Below are 14,698 nucleotides of genomic sequence, written 5' to 3'. Positions count from 1 at the left end.
GGGCAGCCTGACATAAACAATGAATTTAAGCCACCCAGGGCTATACCCTAAGACCCTATTTCACCAAACTAAACAATATTCCCCACAGACCAATCAACCAACAAGAAACAAATAACCCTAAGAATGTAAGCCTTTTCCTACTTATTGTACTGGGAGTATTACATTCAAAGCCTAGCTGAGACTATTTTAGCGACACTATGGAACCAAAATGATTGTCTGGTCTTAGTTCCCAGCAGCCGCAGAGCTCTCTGGAGAATAAACACTGAGTACTGATGAACTGCTACTTTCACCTCTGGTTTCTTCACAATGTACAGGATTAGTTATTGATGTGCAATTCAACACCAGCATCAAAATTGCACCCATGGTCAAACAACACCCTATAGAAAGCTTAAAAAAATAATGAAAGTAAATGTGGACAGGCTCTGTGCCCCTCCCTCCCACCACCCACCCCTAAGGCTTTTCAGCTTTGTTCAGCACACGTAAGAGGTCAGATAATGGGACTTCTGACAGCTGTGCTGCTTATGATCAGATGACAACAGATGTGGTTCCCACCTATTGTTCCCAGGGTTGCCACTGGATGCTTGGCCTCGGTTGAGAAAAGCTAGAGCTGATTTTTGTTCCTCGCTTAGCTGAATGCTGCCAGATGTGTCACACATGAGTATATCTCGAATCAGCTGAATCTGTTGTTCCTACATACCAAAGCAGAGTAAAACATCGTAAACTAGCCAGGGAAGAAAGCTTCACCTCACATTTATAGGATAGACATAAGACATTAAAATACAACATTATGCAAATGGGCCTTCAGGAAGGCATTACAACAATAGAATATTAATTCACATCAAGCCCAGGCTGTGGCTGGTTTCTGACGAGTAAAATCAACTCCATTTAGAATAGGGGGCTCTTCTATGAGATTTTTAGATCAAACTGTTAATCCAAGAGGAGAGTGATATAGAATGAGAGTTCCAAAATAGATTCACATAGCAAAAATAGTTCATGTGTTGTTTTTAATCAGAACAATAATTGGCTTCTTTTATGGATCAAAGCAGTCACGTGTTTTTCTAAATGATAGAACAAAATATATTAAAACAGATACAAAGCTGCAATGCAGACCCTTTGTGCTTACTAAGGCATGGAACACTGAGTTAAGATCGATTTGTCCCTTCAAGTAAAGCTCTCCTTTGCACCAAGACACATCCTGTCATATCAAAATAACAACATTGCCGTATGCCAGTCACATTGTTCAACTCACTAAATACATCTAGTCCTTTACCGTGAGTTAGAGAGCACTAATGAAGTATTAGAGCTGCCTTGCCTGTATTGATGACAGTGGGCCAGTGTAACCAAGTCAAAAGGAGAACAACATTCTTGGCATTTATACTAAACAACACAGGCTGAGCATGACAGCATCTACCTCTAAACCCAGAGTTTAGGGAGCAGAGGCCCTGAGTTTCAGGCCATCAAGGATTATCCAGTAGAACCCTGTCTCAAAAGATACCCACCCCATGGAATAGCAAATCAATTGTGACAGATTAGTAGTCTAGAGTTTCATTATCATTCTCATTTTAATTCTTTTTTTTTTTTTTTGGGTTTTACGAGACAGGGCTTCTCTGTGTTGTTGGTCCAGCCTGGCCTCGAACTCACAGAGATCTGCCTGCCTCTGCCTCCCGAGTGCTGGGATTAAAGGCGTGCGCCACCACCGCCCGGCACGCCTCATTTTAATTCTTAAAAAGAAATTTTGGAGTGCTGGAACCCAGGACCTTGTGTATGCCAGGCAAGCATTTTACCAACTGCACACTACATCCTTGACCATTTTGTTTTCACTCTCATTTGAAATCTGTCTAGTAGAAAACACTTTCAAGTCTAAAGGAGAAAATAAATATTCATTTCAAACTAAAAAAACAGAGGTCACAGGCTACAGTTTCATCTCCAATCACATGCAAGATGACAAACGATTTTCAGTTGTTTATGCAGAGGGGAAACCATGCATATCTGGTAAATAGAAAAATTATTAAATGAAGTCTCCCCAGTCCATCACAGTCTAACATACAAAGCAATACACACCAGTTTTGCACATTCAGCCTCAGCTCGCTGTCTCCGTTTGATCTCTACATCTACTTGATTACGCGCATGCTTCAGCTTAACGTCCAGAGCACTACGCCCGGTCTCTGCTTTCAACAACAGATCTTTGAATTTCTCCAGCTCCTGGTTGGTTCTTTGACACTTCTTCCGGAAATCCTCGAAGTCCTTCACAACCTGGATGAATTCAACTGAGGACAGGTAAAAACTTCAACAATCCAAGCAGCAAAAACATAACTGTTCAAATAAACAGGTCTATAGTTAGCTTCATCTCAAATATAAAGTCTTGCTAGACTATGATCAAACTGAACTGAAAATGACCAGGACAAACCCTGTTTGGTCACTTTGGACTAGAGTTTAGTGGGAAGCAACTCCTGATTCAATAGGCTACACACTTTGGCTTAACCAGGGCATCTGCTATGGAGTATGAAGCTCATTAGTCACCTGTCTCCAGATGTCACCAATGCTAAAAGCTCCTGAACAGAAGGCAATCAAAAAGGGATACCTTTGGGGCAGCTGTCAAACACCAGGACAGTCATATAAAACAAAAAATCGGCCTCCTTTACAGTCATACATTGCTGAACCAGAGTTAAACAGCAAATTCAGGTATAACTGCTACAATGCTCTAGTAGATGTAGATTAATATTACAGAAACCTAAGACCTGTAATTCCATTCAGTGATAATTATACAAATATTGATCAGCAAGTAAAGAGCCAATTGCTTTTGCTGTTTAACAATGCCCTAAAGGGAAATAAATACTCCACTGTAAAAGCAGAAATGGTCACACTAGTTCTCAGAAAGTCCCTGGGAGCAGAATGGGGGACTCTGTTTAAATGTCTGCAGAGACAACAGAATCACCAAGTAGCATGAAGCACCTCAAAGCAAGTCACCCCAGCAGCACCCATGTCCACCCTTGCTTCTGCTGAAGACTGCTCTACAGTGAGCACAGTGCCTTTAATTCCTGAGCCAGCCTCACCCTATCTCCAAGCATCACGCTCCATCAACAGCATATAGGAAGATTCCAAACAAACCCTGTTTACAGATGAAACTAAGCCATACTCACATAAAACCAGCAGATTTTTAGGTAGTGAGGGCATTTTTCTTATACAAATTTAAATCATGTACAGAAATATACAACATAAGCAATTATAATCTTGACTAAACTTCCAACTTAACATATCAATTCATTCAAAAGAAACCTAGTCAGTTGGGTGTGGTAGCACACATCTTTAGTCTGAGCACTTGGGAACTAAGGGTAGAGGCAGGCAGGCAGATCTCTGTAAATTCAAGGCCTGCCTGGTCTACATGGTGATTTCCAAGACCACCAGAACTTGGACAAGCTGTGGCAGGAAGATCAGAGCTTTAGGCAAGCCTGAGCTACTTAGTGAGCTAGAGGCCAGCTTATCTGGGAGCATGGAGAACAGAGCTGCATGAGGTAGACAGTTCACACCAGTAACTGCAGCTCCAGAGGCTCAAATGCCCTCTTCTGGCCTTCATGGGCACCCACATACACAGAAAAAATTTTTTTTCTTTTTTTGTTTTACGAGACAGGGTTTCTCTGTATTGTTTTGGAGCCTGTCTTGGAACTTGCTTGGTAGACCAGGCTTGGTCTCGAATTCACAGAGATCCACCTGCCTCTGCCTCCCGAGTGCTGGGATTAAAGGCGTGCCCCACCACCGCCTGGCTCAGAAATTTTTTTTAAAGTAACAGAGAATAAATTTTAATGGTCCTTTGAGTGCTCAGGACACTTGGGCCAGCAGTAGCCATCACTGTTTTTTTAGGTAACCTGAAAGAACACCCACTTTCAGATCCAACACATTTCAGCATTATAAAGACCAAAAGCTGATATCTGATGGTTTCCTTTTATTCCACCCATCCCCACCCCCCAACCTCTGGAGACCAGTTCAGAATGACTTACTGCTCTCATTTCCTTCATTGATAATCTCCAACCGGCGCACAAGTTGCTCAAACAGAGTCCACAAATTCACCACTGTAGTATCCATCTTCTGCCAAGAAATCAAATATGCATTAGGGAAGCTGCCTTCTCCCCCTTACAAAACAGTCAGTAACAATCTAATAAATCCATCAATGGCCAACACCTGGACTCTCCTATTTACAGCCACCATTTCAAGAATCTCCTGTTTGTTTTGTTTTTCAAAACAGGGTTTCTCTGTGTAGTCCTGGCTGTCCTGGAACTCACTCTGTAGACCAGGTTGGCCTTGAACTCACAGAGATCCGCCTGCCTCTGCCTCCGGAGTGCTGGGATTAAAGGTGGGCATCTCTACCAGGCTCCGATTCCAAGAATCTTTTTTTTGTTTTTGTTTTTGTTTTTTTTTTCGAGACAGGGTTTCTCTGTATTGTTTTGGAGGCTGTCCTGGAACTCACTCTGTACACCAGGCTGGCCTCGAACTCACAGAGATCCACCTGCCTCTGACTCTGGAGTGCTGGGATTAAAGGCATGTGCCACCAATGCTGGGCTCCATTCCAAGAATCTTAAACCAACAATTTTGTGACCATAATCTATATAAATAAGTTAGTGTTTCTTTTTTTTTTCTCTTTCTCTGTTTCAAGAGATTCACCTGTGCTGGATTAAAGGCATGCACCACCACTAGTTGCTTGTTTTTGGTTTTTTGAGTTTGTTTGGTTTTTGGTTTCTTTTTGAGAGGAGGTCTTACTAGTAGCTAAAGCTGGCATTGAACTCACAATCTTCCTGCCTCAGCATTCCAAATGATGGAATTACAAGCATGTGCCAGACTGAACCGAAGTTGCAATGTTTAATACTCACTTATGAACTAGAAAACATTGGAAACGACTGACGACATACACCTTCTCTGTTTACTTCTATGCCAATCCCCACTCCTTCCAATGATGCCGGTGCTAATTGTCTTCAGTAGTAATGAGCATGTCAGTGAACTATAAATATGCACCCCCAACCACAAACAAAATGTGGTTCTTCAAATCTAACTTAACTTTTTTTGCTGCCTTAATCTTTCAGACTTTGAAAACCTACAAACTTGAAATGTTTATTTTTGATCTCACTTTTAGCTAATATCCTGTCACAACTGTCTCTTAAAAGCAGGACATGGTCAGCACATTTCCCACCAATGGCACAGGTGACATCACACAGTGATTAAGTAGGAAACTGCCAGCTCAGCAGCACAAGAATTACTTCTGTAGTGTGGCGTTCTCTGCTGGAATGCATGCAAGGACTGTGTCTAATAAATTTATACTAAGTACAGGCGAAGATTATGTTATACCACTCTGGCATCAGAGAGACAATGCACCACCTTCACAGTGACAAGGGCAAAGGAAAAACCATCCATTAGTGTGCTGTGTACAGGGAATTTCAGGCTTTGTGTTGCCTCCCAAAAACCTGCTAATATCATATTAAAAACCCAGGCCAGCCTTCCAGGCTGCTCTGTTCCAAATAGATTTCAGCAAAGAATGGACTAGGAAAATAAGTTCTTCATTTAGTCATCAAGAAAGACATTAACTAAACATGACAAAAAAAGGATTACTAAGAGAAGAAAATAGTTAATCTCACTTGAAAATAAAATATTCTTAGATGCCGAGCGTTGGTGGCACACGCCTTTAGTCCCAGCACTTGGGAGGCAGAGGCAAGCGGATCTCTGGGAGTTCGAGACCAGCCTGGTCTACAAGAGCTAGTTCCAGGACAGCCTCCAAAGCCACAGAGAAACCCTGTCTCGAAAAAAAAAAAAAATTCTTAGAAACACTTTAGAGGATTCTCATGTTCCTCTCACCCTAATGCTCTGCCCAGATAGTCACTCTATGTATCTAAATAAAAACTTCAGATCTCTATTTTGAGTTGTTAATGATTTTCCAAGTACTTGTAAGGTTGTACCATAAATTATGACATTAAGATACGGAAAAAACAAACAAACAAAACCCTACAAAAAAAAAAAACAAAGAATGTATGAGCATAAAAATATTTTCTGAACTAGGTGGTGGTGGCACCCACCTCCCAGCATTCGGGAGGCAGAGGCAGGCATTTCTCTATGACTTTGAGGCCAGCCTGGTCTACAAAGCTAAACAGAGAAATCCTGTCTCAAAAAACTAAAAAATAAAAAATAAAAACTTATTAAACAGTACAGAAATATTCATTTATAGTCATGAAACAACTGCTATAATAGCAATAAAATAAAAAGTTTATCAGTTCCAAGTCTGTCTGCAGTGTAACCATAACAGGACTGGAAACCATGCTCTTCAAATGGCGGTGTACTTGGTTCCAAGCAACTAACTGTGGCAAGCTGCTAAGCAACCAGACTAACTGACTTAATACAAACATCTTCCTCCAAGGTAGAACAAAGTAAGTGGCATTATGGCCAGCAGGAAAGCCTGTGGACATCACGAAGAGGTCCACACACAGGAGCTGCAGAGAAGAACACGTAGGATGGATTCAAAGGATGATGTCCTCTGGCTCCCAGTAAAATCAGAGGCCACTAGTCAGCAGCTGTGTCACGGATATTTATCTCTCATATCTCAGCATCGTAAGTATATCCTGAGATTCCAAACACAAAACCCTCTGCTAGGGAAGCTCAGGAGAGTAGCTAGAGAATAGTTAGGAGGTTCAAGACAGTAGCTAGGGGGTTCAGGTAAGTAGCTTCTCAGCAACTGTGATATTGAAAATGGGAGGAGGGGATTTCTTGTTTTTGAGACCTGAACTGTAACCCAGAGATCTGCCTGCCTCTGGAATTAAAGGTGTGCACCACCACACCAGGCAAAAACTGTATTTTCAAGCAGACATGGTGTTTGTGCTACAAGTTCAGCACTAGAGATAAAGGCAGGAAGGCCACAAGCTCCAGGTCAAGGGGCTACATGGGAAGGCCTTGTTCTAAAACACAATCACTAAAAATGCTGTCTTAAAGGACAGTAAGACCTGACCTGACCTGACCCTCTATGATTCGTCTGTGTCCTTCTGAAATATATGTTGAAACTGAATTCCCTATGCAGCAGGACTAGAATGTTAAGGAACTAGTGTGCCCTTGCAAAAGGGCCTGAAGGAACTAGGTGCCCCTATTGCTCTTCTGTTAGGTCACAAAAAGGCTTTATCAAGGAAACAAAGGACATTCTTATCAAGCAATCTCAGGACACTTTCACCTGGAACTTTCTAAACCCTAATAAAACACTGTTAAAGAGACAGCTCCACTTGTTGCACAAGTTGAGGACCTGGGTCTGGTCCTGGGCATCCATGTAAAAGTTGTGTACAGGCCACAAGGTGGCTCAGAGGACAAGGACCCTTCTGCACAAGCTTAACAACCCCACTCAATCCTGCTGACCAATGTGATGACATTAAACACATGCATGCTGTGGCACACAAGGCTCCCCCCCCCAGAATATAAAGAGAAACACATTCTGAGCTGAGCAGGTGACGTGCATTTAGAATCTTAGCATTGAGGAAGCTACAGGACCCTCAGAGCTCAGCCCTAGGTCTCACTGAGGACTTGTCCAAAAAACAAGACCCTGGGCCAGGTGTGATGACGCACAGCTTTAGTTTTATCACTTAGTCCCAGCACTAGGGAGGTAGAAGCAGAGGCAGAGGCAGTCAGATCTTGAGTTCAAGGCAGCCTGGGATACATATAAGACCCTCTCTCAAAAAAAAAAAAACAAAGCAAACACCAAGGTGGACAGCTCCTGAGGAACACCACTAGAGGTTGATCTGGTCCTTTTGTGCATACACACACAGACAATGTCTACTCCTCATAAATAACCCAGTTTCAGGTACTTTGTTACAGCAGCAGGAAGAAAACGAGTCCTATGTTTTCTCAAGTTTCTTTAGTTCATGATTACTTTGGTTTCTATGTATACTCCAAGGAGTAAGTAAGGGTTAGAAACTGGTTGGCTATGGTTTTAGTGTTTTGTTTTGAAGGAAGGGCTATTTGAGACTGCCCAGGCTGGCTGTGAACCCACTGCAATCCTACTTCAGCCTCCCAAGTGGTGATATCATAAGGCCTGAGTCACTCTGCCTAACTAAAGAAAGAGGCAGTCTCTTGAAAACAAACCCAATTCAAAAAAAAAAAAAAAAAAAAAGAAAGAAAGAAAGGAAAAAGATTTACAAGACATTGTAGCAGGTGTACACTCAAGACTCTCAGGCTGGTCTTCTCCATGTGTATTAGAAGATAGTGACTTAAAATCCTAATGCAACAACAGGGCAGTGGTGACCCACGCCTTTAATCCCAGATCTAGAGAGACAGAAGCAGGTGGATCTCTGTGAGTTTGAGACCAGCCTGGTCTGTAAGTTCCAGGACAGTCAAGGTTACACAGAGAAACCCTGTCTCCAAATATCAAAACAATAAAATCCTAAATGCTCTATTATAAGCAGAGGCCATTCTTAGCTCTGACAGTTCCTCATGGTTTTACCAACAGTCCAGGCATCCTTCCTAATCCCTCACATTCTCTGAATTTACCAAACCCCTCTGCTCCAGCCAGTTAGACAGCTCTAACTCAAGTGCCTAAATACTCTAAGTGCTGCCCCAACTGAGATATTATTCTCCTCTCCCCTTCACACGCAAACTATCCTGCTGATTCTCAGGTTTTGTTGTTGTTTTTCGAGATAGAGTCTCACTAAGTAGCCTATGCTAATTTGGAACTCACTCCATAGACCAGGCTGGCCTTGAAATCAAGAGCTGACTGCCTCTGCCTCCAGACTGGCCTCTGCCTGCCACCGGAGTGTTGGGATTAAAGGTGTGTGCCACCAGGCCTGGCTCTGATTCCCTATTTTCATTATCCCTCTAATCATTCACTTTCAATTTTTATAAATATCTTTGGTTTCTCCCTTTTTAGCAAAAATAACCAACTGTGAACTCTTCTCACATATAATCAATCATATGCAGTTGTCACTGCCCAGTCCATCTGACTTCCTGCCAACACCTTCAGCATTCCCCCCTTCCCCGCTACTCTATCAGTTGGTACTAAGACACACATGCCTTTCGATCTAATTTAAGCTTACTAAATTTTAGAGCAGAAATCTTATATTTGATACTCAGTATTAAAATACACCACACAGCTGGACAGTGGTGGCAAAGGCCTTTAATCCCAGCACTCAGGAAGCAGAGGTAGGTGGATCTCTGTGAATTTAAGGCCTGATCTATAGAATGAGTTCCAGGACAGCCAGGGATACACAAAGAGATCCTGTCTCAAAAAAAAAAATTATAGCTTATGAAAATATGAAGTGTATCTCTGTGTTGTTTGGGCTCTGAAAACTGTTAATTAGATTCTGGAAGAGTGGTTCACAACTCCAGTAATTTCCCCTAAGTAGTCTAGACTGTCTCCACATGAGGGTCCACTAAATTCAGGAGCACAGACTATTTTTTTAAATAGTGCTAAAAAATATTTAACATATGCCTTTGCTGTGAATTGAGTACTAAATTTGACATTTCACATTTTCTTCTTCCTATGAATCTAACTAAGCTGCCATTTTATAGACAACTTAGACCCACAAACCTGAAATGACCAAATGCTGAGCATGCAATGAAATGCAGGTGTTGAGTCAATGTCTTTTCTCTTTCCACCCTAACACACTGAAATGCTATAAAAGTATCGACCATATATATTTACTGCAGATTTTCTCAAACACCTGCAAATTATAGCAGTGACACAAAACAGAGCCATGTGCATGTGTGTGTAAACACAGACATGAGCTAGAATCCAATCCAAAAATGACAAGCTTCTGACTGGGTCAAACAAGATGTTCTCAATGAGACTGTTACTTCTGAAGTAAGTTGATTTTTCTCCCTCTAAAATAGGTTTGCTTAGGAGAATTAAAATCTGGTTCTAGCAAAAGTATACTCCTCTTTATATGCTGGGGGATCTTATATTCTAACATTCTACAGAAGTGATTCTCAGGAATTATTTATAGGTGACAAAAATATCTCTCTCTGCATTACTACTAACTCTCAATACCTCAGCCAAACTGTAAGCTAAAGCTTACTCGTCCTTCTCAGTGTCAACTGAGAATGGTTTTAATTTTCCTGCTGCGCCACGTTTCCGTCCTCAAGTCTATTTCCTCCCCCTTTATTATTTAGCTTCATGGCTAGGAGACGCAGTAACATGAAAGGAAACAGCAACAGTCCTGTTGTGGAGCTCAGCTCTAGGCTGTAAAGCAGCTGTCACTTCCCACGGCAGAGGCAACAGCTCCTGTGTGGAGCAAGGAAATCAGTTTACAGAGCACTTTCAACAAAAAGGTGCCCAGAACCCCAGCTGTTATTGATGGGGAGCCCCAGAAGTGGAGAGTCACTGTCTTATAGTCCCAATCCATGAGTATCCCTAAGGGAGCAATTTGGCAACACCAGGAGAAAAGAGTCTCAGCTTGCTGTTATTGCTTTGAGGCCCCAATTTAATTTCAATCACCCAGTGAAGAAACAGACAGTCTTTCAGAACAACAGACCATTACAGGTCTAACTGCAGGGTATCCTGGGGAAAGCATCTATACCTGTCCTACAAACAACATTATTAAGAAAACTATAGATCAGTTTTTTTTAGATGCATCAAAGGTGTTATATAGTGTTATATAGTATAAGACAAAGCAATAGCAGATTGCTTGGGTTTTGTTTTTGTTTTTTTTTTCCTTTTCAACAAAGTGTTTTAATGAAAAACATTATACACACTGCCGTTCTGGAGATTCCCAAGAAATTAACAATGTAGGTTTCCTGCTGCCAAGGAAAAGCACTCCCCAAAACAAGCTCAACACTAGATGCTCTCATTCAACAGCACTCGAGAACAATTCATTTCCCTAAATGTCCAGCTTCTGCTTCATATCAAAGGCTCCATCCAACTGGCAGAACAAATACTACCGTGAGACCAGCTGTTCCTCTGAGTGAATCAATTGTAGAAAGAGTAAACAGAACGTCTTGGGCTCAACTTGAGTGGAGACTAAAATGAGGGAAGAGAAAACTGAATCGTGATGTTTTAAGTTCAGCACACTGGCGTCCTGTTTCCTGCTAGGTCCTCCGAGTCTTCAATCCCCAAAGCCTTTTCCTAATGATCTTTATTTGTAACACTCAGGCAGACATAAAACCACTGTCTCATCAAGGTAATATATGTTGGTGGGGGAATGACACCTTCTAAACAGTGAAACAAAAATCTTACTACCCAAACTACACCCTTTGTCATACAATATCAAAACTAACTTCAAGACTCACAAAATTTCATGTTTTGATTATTAGCACTTTGTTTCAATTAAGCACTAAAAAGGATGGGCTATGTTTTGTCATTCTAAACCCTTTGGATTTAGAAAATGTATAGCTTTTCAGTTAGCCTCTGTCTGCAGTCTCTAGCATGATGTGCCCCGTCCATCATATCCCACACACACACACACCCAGCAATCTTCACTTACTTCTCAGTGAAGTTTCTGCCAAATACCCTATTTAAAATTGCAACTTTTCAGCCGGGTGTTGGTGGCGCACGCCTTTAGTCCCAGCATTCGGGAGGCAGAGGCAGGCGGATCACTGTGAGTTCGAGGCCAGCCTGGTCTACAGAGCGAGTTCCAGGACAGCCTCCAAAACAATACAGAGAAACCCTGTCTCGAAAAACCAAAAAAAAAAAATTTGCAACTTTTCAGAAATGCCAACTTTATTCTGCTCCAAATCATCTAATATATGTACGTAGTTTATTGTCTGGAAAGCAAAGACTTCTGTCTGTTTTGTTTGTTGAGGAGCCACTGAAGTCTAGACCACAGCTTGATACTTGGAAGGTGATTTGACACTCACTGAATGAGTGAACCTCCTTCCCCATGACCAGTATTCTCCTTCAGGTCTTTCTTTAAAAGGAGTCTTTGGAACAGGTTTTTAATTAATGCATCATGGTATAAAAGCCTTAAATGGGGACTGGAGAGATGGCCCAGGGGTTAAGAGCACTGGCTGCTCTTCCAGAGGACCTGGGTTCAATTCCCAGCACCCACACTGCAGCTCACAGCCGTCTGTAACCCCAGTTCCAGGGGATCATGCATCCTCACACAGACATATGCGCAGGAAAAACACCAATGCACATAAATAGATAAATAAATCTTAAAAAAAAAGAAAGAAAAAGCCTTACATGGCTCTTGACAAATATTGCAAAAATATTTTCTTTTCTTTTTTTTTTCTTTCTTTTTTTTTTTTTTTTTTTTTTTAACGAGACAGGGTTTCTCTGTATTGTTTTGGAGGCTGTCGGTCCAGCCCGGCCTCGAACTCACAGAGATCTGCCTGCCTCTGCCTCCCGAGTGTTGGGATTAAAGGCGTGCGCCACCACCGCCCGGCGCAAAAATATTTTCTTAAAAAAAAAAAAAGTAACAGCATGATGGCACATGCCTCTATCTATCGTCCAGCTACTCTGATGGCTGAGGCAGGAGAATCCTTCTTGGAAGCCAGCTGGGACAACACAGCTGAACTGTCAACTGAAATTCCCAGGGGGGAAAAGCCAATGTTAAGGATTCTATAAGGCTGAATAGAACCCCTGTTTTTGGGGAGCATTAGACGAGCATCTCAGGCCTGCAGCCCAATTACCTCATGTGATCTTTATTTCCACTGACTCACCAGTCACCTCCTTGTGACATCAGATGAAATTTGGGCATGAATGAAAACAGCCACTACCTTTGAGACCGGCATGGTGGCACATGCCTTTAATCCTGGCACTCAGGGGGCAGAGGCAGGCAGATCTCGAGGCCACCCTGGTCTACAGAGTGAGTTCCAGGACTACATAGAAAAAAAAAATCCAAAAGCTAAGATCATCACGAGGCAGCACTGAAATCTAACAGAGCAGAGGCCCCTGCTTTACTGCAACCCACTGGCTTGGTATGCACACCAACCTCATCAGTCAACACATTTCTGTTAAGTGTAACCAGAAGACAATCTCTCAGTACAGTTGTACTGGCTGATTCCATGCCTGCCTAGCATGTGCGAGCCCATGGCTTCCGTCCTCAGCACAGCAGATACTGGGAATGGTGGACCACACTTGTAATCTCCAAAGTTATCCTGTAATGCCGGTTATCCCAGCACTCCAGAGGTAGGAGGATCAGAAGTGTAAAGTTATCCTTGGCTACAAAGGGCCAGCCTGGGCTACACAAGACACCATCACACATATTCACACAGGGTACAGTTTACTTAGTAGCGATAGACCTTTCAATGATAAAGGGTGACCCCGATGACCCTCCTACACACTACTGAAAGTACTGCAGTCAGCCTCTCCTTCTGGAGCCAATTATAAGTAACCCTGGCCCGTGAACATGAGTCAAAGTTACTCAAATACCACGTTCTGATATAATCAGCCTCATCAAGTTTTTATAGTGAAGAACACAAATCAAGGAACGCTTAAAATCCTCTGTGAGCGTATCAATCAGGTTTCTGATGCTACCCTGTAAATTCCTACCCTTTAAGTCTTAGCTTTTCTGTTAGCGGAAGCTGTCAATACATGTTTAAACACACCAAAGAGTTTCAAACGCTAGTCACAAAATAGTACGTAGGTAAGTGACAGCGTTGGGCAATTACTATGAAGGGGTGGGGGGAGCTAACGACAACCCGAGACAGTCAAGGTTCCGAATTTGCAACATTCCAGTTCTCCACAATCACGGTTGCTCTAATTAACTTCGTGGGAGACAGCTCTGGGTCGCCCAGGCCCCTCAAACACCAGGGCTTTTCTTCCCTCGGATAACCCTGTTCCTCCGAAAAGGCAGGAGGGAGCTCCATCCCACCACTCCCAGGTCCCGCACTGAAACCAAGACCACCTCGGAGGAACCACACCCCCACCCCTCCGGCCACGCCTCAAACGGACGCCCCTGACTTGGCAAAACACCACGCCAGGGGCAGCCCCCGTCCCCGCCGTCTGCTCGCGGCCTCGGACCGGCTTACCGAGGCTCCCGGTCCCGCGCACACGCAACTCCGACCGGCCCGAGGCGCTCACTCTCCGGCCGCCGCGCCCCAGGAGGGCTGCTGTCGGCTCGCGGCGCTCCTCACTAACGGCAGTGTGGAACCGCGCCGCCAGATCCGGTTCAAAAATCGCGCACCAGCCAATCACAGAGCATCATCCTTACCACCACGCATGCGCAAAAAAAATGGAGGTGAGCATGCGCATTGTGTTCGGGCGACGCTGAAAGGGGCCATTTTGACTAAGGGCACAGTTCGGGTGGGGGCATTTTGGAGTGTTTTGCGGGGGTAGGGGTTGTTTTGCGGTCGGTGAAGGTTCTCCGCCCTCGGCTCCGGCTCCCTTTCCTGCAATTATTCTAATGACCTGTTGACTAATTGCTTATTATTCTTGCCTCTTTGTTTCCCCCGGGCAAGCAAATAGGGCTCTTGGAAAGTAATAACTGAATAGTTTCGGGTCTCACCGTAGAATAGGAAGAATTCTAGAAGGAGACAGAGTAGCAATCATTTTAACCACATTTTCTGAGCTATAATTATCCCTTCATTCATTCACGCATTCATTCAAACTTTTATTTGATGCACAGTAAGTATGCCAACTTAATAACAAGCACTCTGCTAGGAATCAGACAAATACAAATCATGTGGTCTTTCCTGTATGAATGGGGAAGACAGCTCAAAGAAACAAACAGAAATAAAAAGTGAAGTGTTATAATCGCGTTTAATAAATGCACTTAAAATCTGGCTTTGTGATGATACAGAGCTTTGGAAC

General features: G+C 43.0%; 1 protein-coding gene across 2 annotated transcripts in view; it reads right to left on the bottom strand.

Annotated features, from left to right (window-relative positions):
• Nucleotides 1-14,070, bottom strand: part of Racgap1 (Rac GTPase activating protein 1) — a 32,066-nt gene extending 17,996 nt beyond the window's left edge. The window contains exons 1-4 of one of the 2 annotated variants that reach the window (XM_040753833.1): nt 13,918-14,070; nt 3,996-4,083; nt 2,062-2,267; nt 553-689 (exon numbers count right to left, since the gene is read on the bottom strand). In XM_040753833.1, coding sequence (XP_040609767.1) covers nt 553-689; nt 2,062-2,267; nt 3,996-4,080 — 428 coding nt within the window. In that variant the 5' untranslated portion in view covers nt 4,081-4,083; nt 13,918-14,070. The remainder of the gene's footprint in view (nt 1-552; nt 690-2,061; nt 2,268-3,995; nt 4,084-13,917) is intronic. The other variant, XM_040753834.1, reaches the window with a different exon arrangement.
• Between the last annotated feature and the right edge of the window lie 628 nt (nt 14,071-14,698).

Source organism: Mesocricetus auratus, unplaced genomic scaffold (assembly GCF_017639785.1).
Source record: "Mesocricetus auratus isolate SY011 unplaced genomic scaffold, BCM_Maur_2.0 Super-Scaffold_100010, whole genome shotgun sequence".
NCBI classification, from domain to species: Eukaryota; Metazoa; Chordata; class Mammalia; order Rodentia; family Cricetidae; genus Mesocricetus; species Mesocricetus auratus.
Note: the sequence above shows the minus strand (reverse complement) of the source record. Positions and strands in the feature narration are given on the sequence as shown.